General features: G+C 42.5%; 1 protein-coding gene across 1 annotated transcript in view; it reads right to left on the reverse strand.

The window, feature by feature from the left end:
* Positions 1–5745: 5745 nt before the first annotated feature.
* The window catches only part of LOC116335787 (matrix metalloproteinase-16), an 81396-nt gene continuing 71594 nt past the window's right edge, over positions 5746–15547 (reverse strand). The window contains exons 8-10 of the mRNA XM_031759550.2: positions 11181–11331; positions 10543–10658; positions 5746–8105 (exon numbers count right to left, since the gene is read on the reverse strand). Coding sequence (XP_031615410.1) covers positions 7771–8105; positions 10543–10658; positions 11181–11331 — 602 coding nt within the window. The 3' untranslated portion in view covers positions 5746–7770. The remainder of the gene's footprint in view (positions 8106–10542; positions 10659–11180; positions 11332–15547) is intronic.

Here is a 15547-nt window from a genome sequence, read left to right on the forward strand (position 1 = left end):
GAGTCATTATCCACTAATGGAGAAAACTTGGAACGGTGGCCGACCTGCAAAAATTACTCCAAGAGCACAAGAGGAGGTTACAAAACAACCCAGAATCATCTAAAGAACTGCAGGCCTCAAGGTCAGAATTCAACAATAAGAAAGAGACCGGGCAAAAATGGCATCCATGGGAGAGTTGCAGGAGGAAAACCACTGCTGACCACAACAAACACAAAAGCCTCGTCTCACATTTGCCAAAAAACATCTTGATGATCCCGAGACTTATGGGAAAATACTCTGTGGACTGATGAGACAAAAATTCCTGTTACAGCCGATCTCAAACTAACACAGCATTTCATAGAAAGAACACCACAGCAACAGTCAAACACAGTGGTGATAGTGTGTGGAGCTGGGGCTGCTTTGCTGCTTCGGGAGCTGGTTTACTCTCTAAGAAGGTTCGGTCATCAGTTCGTGTACTGAAGCTCAAGCACACTTGCACACACAAGCAAGTCCAACACTGAATGACTAAACAAACAACAACAAAATAAAAAAATAAAATAATGAGGCATTGGAATGATCTAGTCAAATTCCACATTGGAATCCAACTGAGATGCTTTGGCATGACCTTAAACAGGTCATTCATCGTCTTATTTAAGGTGATGCCAAAGCAAAACCCTAAAAACTCTCTGATGTGGCTGAATTAAATTCTGCAAAGAAGAGTGGGTCACAATTCTTCCCCAGTGATGTGAAAGACTCGTTGCCGGTTGTCGCAAACATAACTGGCAACAAGTTATCACATTGCCAGTTATTAGTGTGGAGTTTGAAGGGCAAGGAAGATTTGGATCACTTTTTTACCCTTAATAAATAAAATTCTCATTTAAAATCTGCATTTTTCATTTACTCTGGTTATTGTCAACTTAAAATTTGTTAAACAGTGTGACAAATATTCACAAAACTCAGGAAGGGGCAAATACTTTCACATCACTGTATTTTTGTTTTGATTAAAAAACAGAATTAACACTACATCGTGTCAGGTAGCATCCTTACGGCCAATCATCCACCCACTATTAAGCATTTTACGTGTGTTTGTGTATGTGTGGCAGTAGCGGTCAAGTTTGTTTGTTTTTGTATGTAATCTATAACCCTAAACATGAATGTGTGTCTCTGGTAGTAACTCTTGATAACTGAGCTAATTATATGCGCATGCTAACGATGACAGCTTCCGCTAGGCCTGATAAACACTGTTTATACGTTCGCTGTTTCTGTGTTTCTGGTCTCGAAAAGGTTTTCAATAAAGGGCGTCATATTATCTGGAGTGGCTCCACACACATAAAACTGCAATGCTTGACAGGCCTGTTTGGTCCATTTATTTTGGGGGAGGTTCAGCGAACGGTGGGTTTTGACAATGAGTGAGCTGAGAGTCGAGGAGGAAGTGGTGGTGCTGACAAGTCTCACAGACACGCACGGAGGAAATGTCATCAAACTCCCATAAAGACCCAACGAGCACGTAACAGAAAACACACAGAGTCATAAAATGTTTGTTTTTTGCTTTCCCTGAATATAGACGATGCGCTGGCCTTTCTGCTGCAAGACAGTACAAGTAAACAGCCATTGATCTGCGTGCGCATGTGTGCAGTTATGTGTTTTAACCTTTTTCATCCAGCTAAAAGCTACAGCTTGATCCTGACTGACCCTGAAGAAGCTGCGTTCAGCTGCTGCCTGTTCTGCACTAATACACTAATACTAGGAAATATGGTCTTTAACCTAGACCGAACCATCAAGTGGTGAATTATAAGGACTTGGGTTAAAAGCGTGAATTCAGTTCCCGTCATAATAATCCGACAGCAGGAGGAGAAGCAGTGCTGCCAAAAATGGCACTGTGGAAAAAACGCTGTGTCCAGCGTAGGTCAGTTTAGCACCAGTGTTTCAGCCTGGCAGGAGCAGTGGAGCCTGGGCCCACAGGGTTTCGTCCAGGCTCCAGTTGTGAGACTAAATGCCCTCAAACACATATTCACTCTCTCTGGCATTGTACACTAAGCATGAAAACCATCATGGAGAAAGAGATATATAAGCAACCAGAGAGAGATCTAGGCACAGATGCAGTCTGATGGCACAGCACAGCAGGAGCAACATGTTTAATGCACAGAAGCACTGTTCTCTGTGTGTAGTGTTGTGCACATACAGACTTCTTTGAAGCTTTCTGACTGACTAAACGGCTTATATTGCTGCTAGAGGAAAGTACATACACTAAATACACCCCGGGACATCTGAGGGAGAACACAAATAGGGACATGGACACATACTCCAAGTCTGTATTTACAGGGACAATGAGTAAAAGCCTCCGGAAAAAGAAAAAAAAAGCACCGATCTAAACATAGCTGAGCATATAATGCCTTTGTCTAACAGCAGAGGCAGTTTCACCATTGCACAGGCCGATGATGAGAACCGATGAAGGGTTTTCCCTAAAAGTGTAATTTCATCAAACACACACACACCCACACTCGGAGTCGTGACCACAGTCAGTAAACTGGCTTGACCTCACCCACTTTGTTGTCAGTAACTATATGTCAAATGTGTCCCAGCGAAGCTAGAATAAACAGTATCGGGGCATACGCGGCTCCTGTTTCACATTCAGTCCGCAATAAATGCCAATGCTGCACCTCTGGGACTGCACATCCAAAGAGCCGATTTTAATCATGCCACATAAAAATACAGCAGCGCACAATACCAGAGGCCTGCTGAGCTCAGATCGGCACGCACACACATTTCTCTGAGAGTGTTATTTTTTATTTTTTTTGTATATCTTTCCTGCCGTTGGCTAAGTTTAATCTCTGGAGTTTAGAGTGCACCGTGGGCTGAGCCAATACCCGTATTTACTGTATGTCAGCCCTCTGACTGCACCGTGTGGGAGGGCACAGTGAACGCTCCCAGTCATATTTCATGTCAGTTTGATGAGCTCGATATCGCCCTCGCGTCCGCAATCATGCCGCTCTAACCAGCAGCTGATTAGCTTAGCTTAGGATACACACACTGGGGATGGCAACTATGTGCTCCAACGTTGAGAAAACCAAGCACTTTTAAAGCTCGCCAGATAAATTGTATTTTGCTTGTTTAATCCATAAAAAACTTAAGTGTAGAGGAAGTGTAAAACCATAACTGATAATTTCACCCTGTGGGTTGTTACACAAGTCCAAGGGTGTAACACTCTGAAGCAGAGACTGAATTGGGCTGTTTAGGAATTACAACCCTTTCTATGGATTGTTTACCATTTTGAGAGGCTCAAAAATAATCGGACAAACTAACATTATTTTAAATATAAGAACTGTTCATAATGCTTGGATTAAAATCCTCTGCAGGCAACGCTGCCGGGGGATTCCCATGATGCATTGAGTTTTTCCTTTCCAGTCACCTTTCTCACTCACTATGTGTTAATAGACCTCTCTGCATTGAATCATACCTGTTATTAATCTCTGGCTCTCTTCCACATCATGTCTTTATCCTGTTTTCCTTCTCTCACCCCAACCGATCGCAGCAGATGGCCCCGCCCCTTCCTGAGCCTGGTTCTGCCGGAGGTTTCTTCCTGTTAAAAGGGAGTTTTTCCTTCCCACTGTCGCCAAAGTGCTTGCTCATAGGGGGTCATATGATTGTTGGGTTTTTCTCTGTATCTATTACTGTACGATCTACTGTATAATATAAAGCGCCTTGAGGTGACTGTTGTTGTGATTTGGCGCTATATAAATAAAATTGAATTGAATTGAATTGAATGGAGTTTGCATGTTCCCCTCGGTTACTCCACCTTTCTTCCACAGGGTGGACACTGCCTCTTGCTCTATGGCAGCTGGGACAGGCTCCAGCCTGGGGTTGGGGTGGCTGTAGAGCAGGAAGTAGAGCAGGTCGAAGGTTTTGTGGTTTGATTCCTGGCTACTCCAGTCTGCATACCAAATACCAAATATCCTTGGGCTTTGGAGGGGATTCACTGGAGTGTTGCATAAAGAACTTTGAGTGCTCAAGTAGAGTAGAAAAGCACTATACAAGAAAAAGTCCATTTACCATTTTTGTGACCCTGAATTGTAAGACTGACCCGATTAAGTGGAAGAAAAGCGTGCTCTGTTGGGTTGAGATAAGTATCTTGGCCATTGAAGAATAGTTTTCTTTTCTTTGCACTGAGAAACTCTTGGGTTGTTTTTGCATCATGCTTTGGACCATTCACCTGCACTGTGACTTGTCCGATCAGTTTTGCAGCATTTAGCTGAATCTGAGCAGAGTGTAGCCCTTCACTTCACATATCCAGCCTGCTACTTCTATCAGGAGACTAATCATTAAACAATAGTAACCTGTTTCCACTGATAGCCATGCATGCTATAACATGGTCTCTTACCTGAAGTTAATCGGGTATTTGGTAGGTTAATCTTAGTTACGTCTGTTCAAAGACTTTTTAAAATTAATCTTGAACATAAATACCATTTTGCTGCTTGTTTTAAACTCTGTGTATTTACATTAATAAAGCCTGCCTCCTTGAGTGTGTTGCTGAGTTGGTAAGATGTTGTGAAGTTGCTTTTTCTAACTGTGGAAATAATTCTGTCATCATGCACTTTTAGTTGTCTTCTCTGGATTCAACTGTGCTGCTGTGTGCATCGTTTTTGCACTCTGATATATATTTTTGTCATACATTGGTGATGGAACAGCCAAGGGTCCCATTATGTTTGAGGTTCGGAAGATAGGAGAAAGGGTATGAATATGACAAACTAAACATTTATCACAAAACTTTTGTTTCTACATCTGATTGATTTACAATCCACTGTGGTGGTGTACAGAGGCAAAGTGAATGACGTATGAATGGAATGAAAAACTAACTCATCACATTGCAACAGAAAGCCATTAATATCTGGTTTAAACAGAGGACATTCTGTTGTGATGGATGTTGAATTAATAAATAAAAATGTCCTCATTAACAGTATGTGTCAAGAATCAATGCTCACTATACCTTTTACTTAATGTTTCAAGCAGGGTGAAATACGTTTTCAAAGCAGTGTTCATTTTGTTGACCAATAGTTCTCGTCAACGACCTTTTTTCCCCCCAATGAAAAAATAAAAACGAATGCAGGAGGACAAAAACTATGATGATATGTACTGACACTTTCATTAATGTTGGAAATTTACCTTTTTAAAAATCTTTTATCACACATTTATGTTTTGCAGGATAATATAGAGTTTTGAAGGAAAACGCCACACCCATACATCACAAGGCTGTAGTGGAAAATTACTGGACACAAAGGACAGCGCATAGATTCTGAGGTGTGTAAGTACGATGGAGTTGTGTTTCTCTTTACAGGGAGAAGATGCCTAGTGTGAAGATGTAAGATGAACCAGCTACCAGACCAAGTGCCAAATTGGGAAAGCCAAGTTTCCCTACAAACTGCATCTCCTTTCCAACTTTTTAACATACATACATATCTTATTTGTGTGATATAATAAAAACTTCATTCACTAGTGTGGGTGAGTGTTTGACAGGTCAACAGCACTGTGTAACTTGAACCTTCAACCATTTAATTAAACTTTGAAATTGTATATTTCACGTTTGCTCACCAAAAAAAAACATAAGAAGCTTTCACACTTTAGATTTAGTCTGCAATAATCTTATGATATTTAACCCTATAAAAAAGACTAAAGCTAAAAGAGTTTAGATGCCTGAATTAAAATTAACACGGTTTCAAAATGTCTACCTGCCGAGGTTAAAAAAATGAGTAGAGAGTTTGAAGGCGGTTCTTCAATGTATATTGATCAGTTTATTCATTCAATCGGGACATGTTTCTCTCTTGTCCCAAAGTCTTACACAAACAAGTCATTGTGACATGTCCAAGTTGTTTTGACCAGAAAACAGGAAAGAAAGGAAAAAAAAAACAGTATGTGATCATGAAAACAAACACACATTCAAAGACTACCCGCCATGACTCCATGACACTACGTGTTTGGTTCAGGCCAATTTGACTTGCCAACCACCCAAATGTACCACTTAAACCTTTTACAGTTTGTTTGTCTCGGATTTAATTGTAGCTGGAGGAAGGTGGGTGGTGGGACCGGGGTACACTTAAAAAGATACAAAAGTGAACATAAACAGTATTTTTAAGAGAAAACTTCCTCCTCGGCTCGATGGGAAGGAAGGGGGTCCAAAGCCATGTTGAACAGAACCGATAGGGTTGTACAGTAAATGCTTGCATGCACGTTGACACAGGCACTGGTCTTGACTTGCTGTCTCACTTCAGTCTTCAGACAAGAGCATTCTGGGAACTGTGAGCTCTCTCAAACAAGGCAGTCAACAGGATTTTATTATTATTATTTTTTTTAATTAAGTCCATTCACAAAAAAGAAATAAAAAAACCCAAACAAACAAAAATATGGGCCAAGGACAAATCCAAAAACAAGACTCCTGTCAGCCTGTCTTATGGAAATATCAAAACTAACAGTAACAAATACCTTAACACACAAAAATAGTGGCTTTACTCCAGAACCTTCCAACATCTTTTTTTTTTAGTATACAATACATTACTTTCAGTACAGGCTGGACCTACTGTATTAATCTGTCCAGAATGGCTCAGCAAGCCAGTGCTGAGGATTCTGAGTAACGTATTAAAATTCCTAAAATACCAACCACAAGAAGCAATTAAGCAGCTTCTTTAAAAAAAAGAAGAAGGAGAAACAAAAAGAAATAATAGCGGTATACAAATTAAAATAATAAAAAAAAGAAAAACACCAAGAACAGCAAAACCAAGCACAAGTAGTATGATGTATAATTAAGGCGAGTTAAAATATTGCAGAATAATTTGGCCCCTGTGTCTCAAACAGACTGCCACAACAGTCAGAGCTCCCCCCAACTCGTAATCGCTGCAAGGATCCAGAGAAGGGAAAGAAGGAATAAGAACTAAAGAAAGAAAGAAAGAAAAATGTGATCCTCTTTGGAGAGAGATGGATTTTATTTGGTTTTGTTTGGTCTCTTCTTCAGGGATGTCTTAAAGGGAACAGTGAGGACCTCTTTTCTCACATGAATTCCAATAAAAAAAGAAAAAACAAGAAAAAACAAACAAACAAAAAAAAAACAGATGAATGATTGGTAATGTAATAAAGTTGTGTTTATCTGAGACTGTTATTTTTTTTTTTTTTTTTTTTGGAGCCCAGTCTGAAGCTGGAGGAGGGGAGGGGCACGCGGATCAGAAAATAGAAAGCTGTTTATCAACAACCTGATATGACACAGTTGACAATGCAGTGCCCTGTGGGAAGAGTGTTTGTTCCCCTGAAAGTCCTCCGTCTGAATAAAAGCAGTCGGGCAAAGAAACAAAAAGAGGACAGGGATAGGAAGTCAAGTTTCTGAGATACAAAGTGATGCTGACCCTCTTGTTGATTTTTTTTTTTTTTTTTTTTTGTTCTCATTATTTTTGGACTGGGATCGAAGGTCACATCCGACAAAGATCCCCCTCGACAAACTGTCCCTCTGGGCCCCGTTTGTTAAAAAGGCTGGGGGCTGGAGAAAGTCAGCTTAAAGTCCTGGGAGTCGCCTTTTTTTAAACGCGGGATCACCGTCAGACTTCTCGGCTGGTTCTGCAGGTCTGCACGAAAGTATCGATCGCCGAAGAGGAGGAGGCGTGGCTTGTTGTTTTTCCCATAAAGCTGTCCAATGTCCACCGTCCTCCTCTCTGTGAAAAGTGGGGGGCTGTTGTACTGTTTTTCCACAATCCTCTTAACTCCCACCCTAGCTCTGCCCTCTCGTCTCTTAACCCCACCCCCCTCCAAAAAAATTCAAACCCATTCCTGCATGGAGCGTTTGCAGTACAGTATGTGGCGAGGCGTGCCCTTCCTCTTGAACTGCACCACGGTGTAGACCAGCACCAGCAGGCACAGCGCGAGCACGCAGGGGATCACTATGGCGATGGCCTTCACCGTGTTGGCCTCGTTGTCCAGCTCGATCACCACGTCCGAGTTGCCGTCGTCAGCCGGCGGGCGGCCGGGGTCGATGGGCGTCAGCTCGCAGCCCATGAAGTCCTTGAGGATGGAGCGCGGGTAGCCCGGTTCCACTCTGAGGAACTGGTTGCTAAACTTCCAGTACTCCTTCCCCTTGTAGAAGTAGGTGAAACCTGAAGCAAGGACACACGCACACAAAAGTTGTTAAAGAGTGATTTAGCACGTTTTCAGCTAATGCTCAGCTCTGTCAGTACTGTCAAAATGTGCATTAAGCTGTCACCGAAAAGCCATCAAACTGGATATAATGATAACAATTTCATTCAGCTGACGGAAAGGTCACCAGCTAGGGCGAGTGCTAAAACATGAGGAATACGTAACATTACTAGCCTATAAGCCATTTGCTGTTAGATCCTCATCGATACACGTCAGGCATCATTTTTACTGCTAACATATACTTAAGTAACCGAGCACAACTGTTGCTTTGGAGGAAGCTCTTTCATGTCTTTTCATGTATTTAATAAAGTCACAAACTATTCAAAAGAATTTATTACTAATTGAATCTTTAAAAAAAAAAATCGCCTTTTATCTTAAAAGGAAAAAAATTATTCAAGCGAAGTCAAAATAAAGATAACCAGCCAGTAGTGTGTGTGCTGCTCTGATGCTGAGCCACTGTTTCGGTTTCAGTTCAGTTGTTCTGCTGGGATATCTGTGCCCGTCCCTCAGGACTAATTATACCGGTCATGAAAGAGAAAACACACCCGAGCGGGAGTCAGGCCCCGTAGCTACGCTCACACAAAAGCGCAGCAAATGTCACTGGCAAACACGCCGCTTCCTAAGCCACGAGAGCGACGGTCGATTTTGTGACGGGACGTGAGGGCAACTGTCCCAGCGTCCCCCAAAAATGCACAGATCCGCTAATGCAGTCGGCCGCCGTGCATTCAGGTGAGAATTTACCCCACCTCTCCACAACGGCTCTAGCGATGGAAAAAATGAACCACAAAGAAACAATTTTTTCTGTTGCTCCATGCCCACAATATGTTCATTTCAAACTAAACTTTGCTGCCTCCACCGTCCCTCAAATGCTCACTGGGAAAATGTGCCGTGTAAAACTGGTCCGGACAGCCTGGCTGAATTCTCGAGCTCTCCTCTCCCTCGTTGGCCTCCTTTCACACTTTGTGTTTCTTCCATTTATTATTTATGCGCACTCCTCTCTGAGAAGATGAGGAAAGAAATGTTCTAAATTTCCAGGCGAGGAAGGCCAGCGCTTTTTAAACAACTTGTCGGTTGGAGATGGTACGAGCGAGGAAATGAAGCAGCGTAAGGTGGGATTTTAGAAGAAAGAGGGGCCAGCCTGGCCGAGTAGGAAACTTGATCACCTTGTCGGGCACAGCTCTGTCTTCACAACCTGATCGCGTATAGTGAGACAGGCCAAACCACACGATGCCCTTTAAATTCGTATTTAGAGCTCAGCTGAGTATTGTGATTAGCTGATGAATTACAGCCACTGTTGGGATGCTCCTCTTTCCGAGCTGGCGGCAGGTTCTGCTACACATTTTATCCTACATTTAACCCAAATTAAGCGAAAAAGGGGTTTTTGTTAGAAATAGAAAGATCCACATGAAGACTAACCATACAGCTCCATAACAAGTAGAACTTTTCACTGAGGGACAGAGAGGGGGAGAGCAGATGAGAGGTCAGGCAGGCTGAGCTTGTGTGGGTTAGAACCAGGTCAACGTCGCCCTGGGCTCCCCGCTCTGAAACGTGCCGTCTCATACACACTGTCGTGGGCTACAGTGGCGTACTCAATTACGCCTGGCAATCTGGGTCAGTGTTATGAGCGGTCCACTTGGCGCGCTGTCTTGGCAAACAGCCGGCTCGCTCAATGAACGAAGGCCGACACATTCACGTGCAGAAACATACACAAACAGCTATCATCCGCTTGGATATCAGTCCATCCTTCATGCTCTGATTGATACCCGCTCCACCTGGCCTCACCGGCAGAAACGCCCAGCTACAGGTCTGGCGGGGGATCTTCGGCACAGATGGCGCGAGCTTTCAACACCACCTGCTCTGTTTTTTCCAAACGACTTGCAGCCAAGACCAGACCCCAAACCCACCTGGCACGGTGCATCCAATGGGAAAAGATTATTTTTGTAGCCTTGCCATCTGAGCGGCCTATCGTTGAGCTCTCTGCGAGATTTTAATCCCGCCTACCCAAGCCTGAGGAGAGTCAGTTGGCTTAAAACCGGAATGAGCACCCAGTGGTGGTCTTGTCCTTTCTGCTTTCCACAGTCCGGCTCCGACTGGGTCTTATGGCACTCAGAGCAGGATGGACCGATTACGCAACATTTTCTTGTGAAACAATTCATAAAAAACAGGGAAAAAATGTATTCCTGGATGATCTGACCTGTTTTTTGTTTGCAATATGCAAAAACCATTTCCCTCTGTATTGCATGTATGGAAGCGTGCCACACACTGAGACTCAGTTTAATAAGTGGGGCAAATTTCAATCAATGCTACCCTGCCAGTGACCATCTGAAATCAATGCAGCCTGGCAAACGAACTGCGACTTGCTTGCCAAACCAGAGTATTGTGCAGGACAAATCGTACCATTGGCTTTGTCCACGAAGGCCCCCTGTGGCGATTCAGGCACACCTCTCCACACTGTGATAGGCTTAGGATAGCCAAGGTCCATGATTCTCATTTCCTCATTGTAGCGCCAGTACCTAAACAGGAACAAACGATGAGCCACGGGAAGACAAAGCAGGTACTATAAGGCTAGAGGAACACAGGGCAGAAAATGGAAACAGATGGTATTTATGTGTATACCTAGTATCTTACTATCACACTGTCAGCTTCCTCTAGTGAGCGAATTCAAATAATACCTATCATAGCAGGTGTGAGAGCCACGGGGAAAATCTAATTCTATCCCACATTTTCCCTGAACCCTTTTCACCCTGATGATGTGGGACAGGAGACAAACAAAGAAAACTCAGGATAATGAACCCTCCTCTAAGAGGAGTCGCTGACCTGATTTTGTAGCAACATATTACACATGGTTCTTTAGCACAAGTGTTAAACACTACTTTAAAACATTCTTCCCATTCTTGTTTAGTTATACTAAATATCCATATCCACCAGTATAAGATCATACGCTTCGCTTTTAAGAGACCTTTGCAGGCTAAATTTGAACACGGCTTTCAAGGAAGAAAGTCCAGATCTGATCTAAGCCCCCCACTCGTACCCACCTGTCCCCTTTAAAGAAGTAGGTTTTGGCCACATCCTCCCACCACAGGGCGGTGTCGATGCTCTGTGAGGGCATGCCATGGGCAAACTGGGAGATGTCCTTGGGGTATCCGGACTGCAACACCGTGTCCTTAAACACCCAGAACTGCTTTCCTGCATATCAAGAAAGAGAGTGAGAAAACAAATTAGAAGGAGGACGAGTAACTGTGGGGATTACCCTCTGGGGGGGGGGACCCCCAAAATGCACTGAACACACGACAGGCAATAACCTGTTGCATTGTATTTCTGTATTTGATGCTGATACTTTTGAAAGAGGGCACAGAAATGGTGACAAGCTCCCCTTGCCCTTGCTTAGAGGTGCTCTGGGAACTTTTTGGCGCTGGCAAACCAAGCTGGTAACTGCTCAGCTGTGATAAAAAAGCTGCAAAGCTTGTGGGAAAACTGGCAACCAAACATGCAAATTAAAGCCTTTACTTTTTAAAAGTTTCCTGGATCCATAAAGCCAAGAAAATACTTGGGTTGTGATATTGTTGCTGAAATATTAAAAACATTAAATCTTTGTCTGCTTTGTTCCTCGTCTCCATTTTTTTCCTCTCTACCTCCTTCCTGTGGAGTAATTAGGTTAAACAGCACATTTCTGACACCGCTTGACCCCAGGAAGTGCATTTCTTCATCAATGGTGGAGGCGTAGGGTGGGTCAAGAGGAAATGTGTGTTGGGGTGTGTGGGGGGAGGTATGTGGCAGAAAAGAAAAAGGGAAAGATGGAGTTGGAATGACAAAGGCAGAGCAGATGGCGTTTTTATTATTCCCTTTTTATGATTAAATCAAATGAAACGGAGCCTGAGGCTATGAATGTTTGCTGTTTTATGAGCGGGAAAAGAGCAATCATTGGTTTAATATCTCCAAAATACTTACAGTATTTCTTTCAATAATCGCAGTGCTGACAAACATAAATCAGGGTTTGGAGGAAAACATAAAAAAAGGCTGACAAGGAGGAGTGTGTGACATGTGCAGATGTCAGACACATACACAGTAAGCTTCAGTCGCCTCTGAAACTCTGTAACATTCAAGACACTGAATATAAGTTGAATATAAGTAAATATACGCTTTTTAAAGCTTGTTTTTGAGACAAAAACAGAGAATCAAACATTCAAATGGTGTTTGCAGAATCTGATTAACTGGCTGTGTTTAAAGAGCCGGATCCTCGCGCCTCCCTGGTGTCTAACTAAACACCAATCAGCCTGAAACACTACATGGAATTTCTGCAGGGTCAGCTTCACAGATGACCACACAACTTCTTTTTTTTTTTTTTTAAACAAATGCAGGAAATGGGTGTCAAAATCCCAGCAATATCTGGCCTCATTCATTTTCTTCACAAATCCCCCATGTCTGACATTTCACCCTAAAGTATTTAAACAATACGGATACGTTAGAGATGGAAAGGTGGAAGCAACAGTAGGACAGGGTGTTGGCTGAATGTTAAATGGGAAGGCGAGACCTGCGACGGCCTCTTTTTTTCTCAAAAGGAAATTCCTGTCATTTCAAGTCATTCTCTCTCAGCGCTCCGCTCACCGTGGGTCACGCTTCCTCCCAGCCTTGATACGCCACGCTAACACGCCACACCCTGAGGTTAATAGTGACCCGTCCCCAGAAAGAATGAGTTCAAATTGATTCATAAAAAAAACCTCCCAAACTTTCCCTTCTCTCGCTCTTTTTTTCCATCCTAGATAGAATGGGATTCTCCGTTCTCGCTTTCTTTTTTAAATTGGAGTCGACTTGCATCGGCCTCCACATAAAAGCCGAACTTCATCTTCAGAGCTGTGAGGGCTGCTTTGATGTAGTGGCGTCTCTGGCATCTGCTGCACTGCAGCGACTAATCCCCCCGCCTGCCCTCAACAGTGTATGAAAAGTGTTATATAGGATGAAGATTTGTTCCAAAAAGGAGACGCCTCCTCTTTACACAGGCCACACACAAAAACGGGAAAACCAGGAACCACACATGCGCCTGTGAGTACTTAACTTATTATGCATACGCACGCCCAGTGTGACCCCGTGGCAAAGCTGCTTTAATGTCTGCTTGAAATCATCGCGTTAAGATCTGGAAATGCATTCTTCAACACGGCGTTTAAGCAAAAAAAATCATTGCTGGCTTTTCCACGTACAACAAACAACCAGACAGTCTATGGAGATTCTGAGTTTGTCAGACATGCTCTCATTAAACTAAAAACTGCTAAAACTGCGCCGATGGAGCAGAAACAGCGCTGACTGCTACGACCGAACATAAACCCAACATAACCCCCATTTCTCACAAAAAAAACAGAAGTGTAAACTGACTGCTATTTTGCATGATACCTCCATCTGTAACCCTGTGGTATAAGGAAGGGAGCAGTAAATGAACTAAAAGGTTACACTGTGTTGGAAGAGTTCCTGCTCAGGACCTGAGCATTCACCCTTTCGGAGCCAAAATGCCAGAGTATTAAAGTTTTGGCTAAAATTAGATGCTCTGTCCTAAATGTTTTATTTGGTCTGGGGCAATGAACATTCATACCTGAATTCATTATACCGTCCCCTCTTCTCTACCTAATGTTTCAGATTAGAACCTGCTGCTGAAAATATCTTTGTTTGAGACATTTTATCTTGTATTTAGCTATCGAGTGCATACAAAATCCTCTTTATGGGATAACAGTTTTACAAAGAACAGCCAAAAACTGTACAAATGTTAATAAAGACTTTATATAATTTATGGAGTTAGCATTAGCTGCCACACTTGGTAGCTAGCTCTCACAAAAAAAATGCCAAGAGTTACAGAAGTGAGAAGCTAACAGTAAATGGCTAATAGAAAACATATATTACTGTAAAGTATTATATAAAAAAAACACTTTTTTTCTACTTTTGTTTTGTTTTATCAAACTTCTGTTAAGTTTTGAGTGTTTTTGCGGCATGTTTATATTTGCTGGTGTTTTCTTAAATTGCAGTGCATTTGACCTCTCATATCTGCACTGACATAATATAACACACAGGAAGAGAGCCAGACATAAGCAGAATACCAAATACCTGTGGCTGTAAATAACTGTAACCAGCATCATGACCTCAAACTTGAAATAAATTTCAGTTTTATTTATATGGCTCCAAATCACAACAACAGTCACCTCAAAGACCCTACAAGAATACGGAGAAAACCTCTGAGCAAGCACTTGGAAACAGTGGGAAGAAAAAACTCCCTTTTAACAGGAAGAAACATCTAGCAGAACCAGGCAAAACTGGTGGGGATTTAATTCAGTGACATCTTTAATTTAAAATTCAATGTACACGCCAACACTGGTCCAGCCTACAGCTCGAGTTCAATGTGAGAGTTTTGATCATCTCTAAGTGATTAAAATTGGACGTGATGAGCGAGTGGTGAGTATCACTGATCTTTTATGACTCTAGTGGGGACCATAGGTTGCCAAATGAATATCAGGTTATATATTTAGAAAGACTTGAAACTATCAGTCAAAGTCATAATTTTCCCATAGATTTCTACAGACCTTTATTCTTTCTGTAACGAGAAAAGTTGCCCCCTGCTGGTCATTAGAAAGAATGCAGGTTTAATGAAGCTACGTGCATATTTTATATAAAACCTACCACATTAGCCAAGCCTCTGTATTGTTCTGCTCTTAATCTGAAATAAAACAATATAAGCCATGTCTGCATAATTTAGATGTAGGGAGTAGCTTTGTCTGTCCTCTGACACAAAAGCCCCAATCAAGCTCTGATTGGATCCTGCCTCCCAGGAGGAAAATACATACTCCTATATGTGTGCTGTGCATATGCAGGGTGCCTCCGAGTAAAGCTGCAAAAGCCCATGCTAATCTGATTAATTTAATTTCAATTCACAACACAGCTTCTTATTAATCAAACATTTCTCCGTGTAAAACACTCTTCTTCTAAATCTGCCTGCATGGTGTTGCCAAACTGTGAATGGTAATTCTGTAAGGGCATATAGTCTGATTAGCAATCCACACAGCAGGCCCGGTTCAACTGATGCGTTTAAAATTCATGCTGAACTTCTCGTGTCTCTGAAGAATTCAGCGAGGGAAACAACTAATACACTGACATTGGCGTAGGAACGAAGAGCACACTCTTAATGTATACTGTGTCTGCTTCCAGACCTGCCCAAAAAGCACTAAGCTAATCAGTGTCTCAGCCACGACAGCCAAAGCAGACTCCAACGTCCCCATCTGTGGATGTATTTTAAGAGAATTCATCAGACGAGAGCTGTTCGGAGTACATTCAAAACGCCTGGTTAGACGAGGAGTTAAAGTGCCGCCTTCTGCTTTCTGACCGACTTTCTTCCTAATTTTTCTTCCAAATGGTGACAGTCTGAACA

This window comes from Oreochromis aureus, linkage group 9 (assembly GCF_013358895.1).
Source record: "Oreochromis aureus strain Israel breed Guangdong linkage group 9, ZZ_aureus, whole genome shotgun sequence".
NCBI classification, from domain to species: domain Eukaryota; kingdom Metazoa; phylum Chordata; class Actinopteri; order Cichliformes; family Cichlidae; genus Oreochromis; species Oreochromis aureus.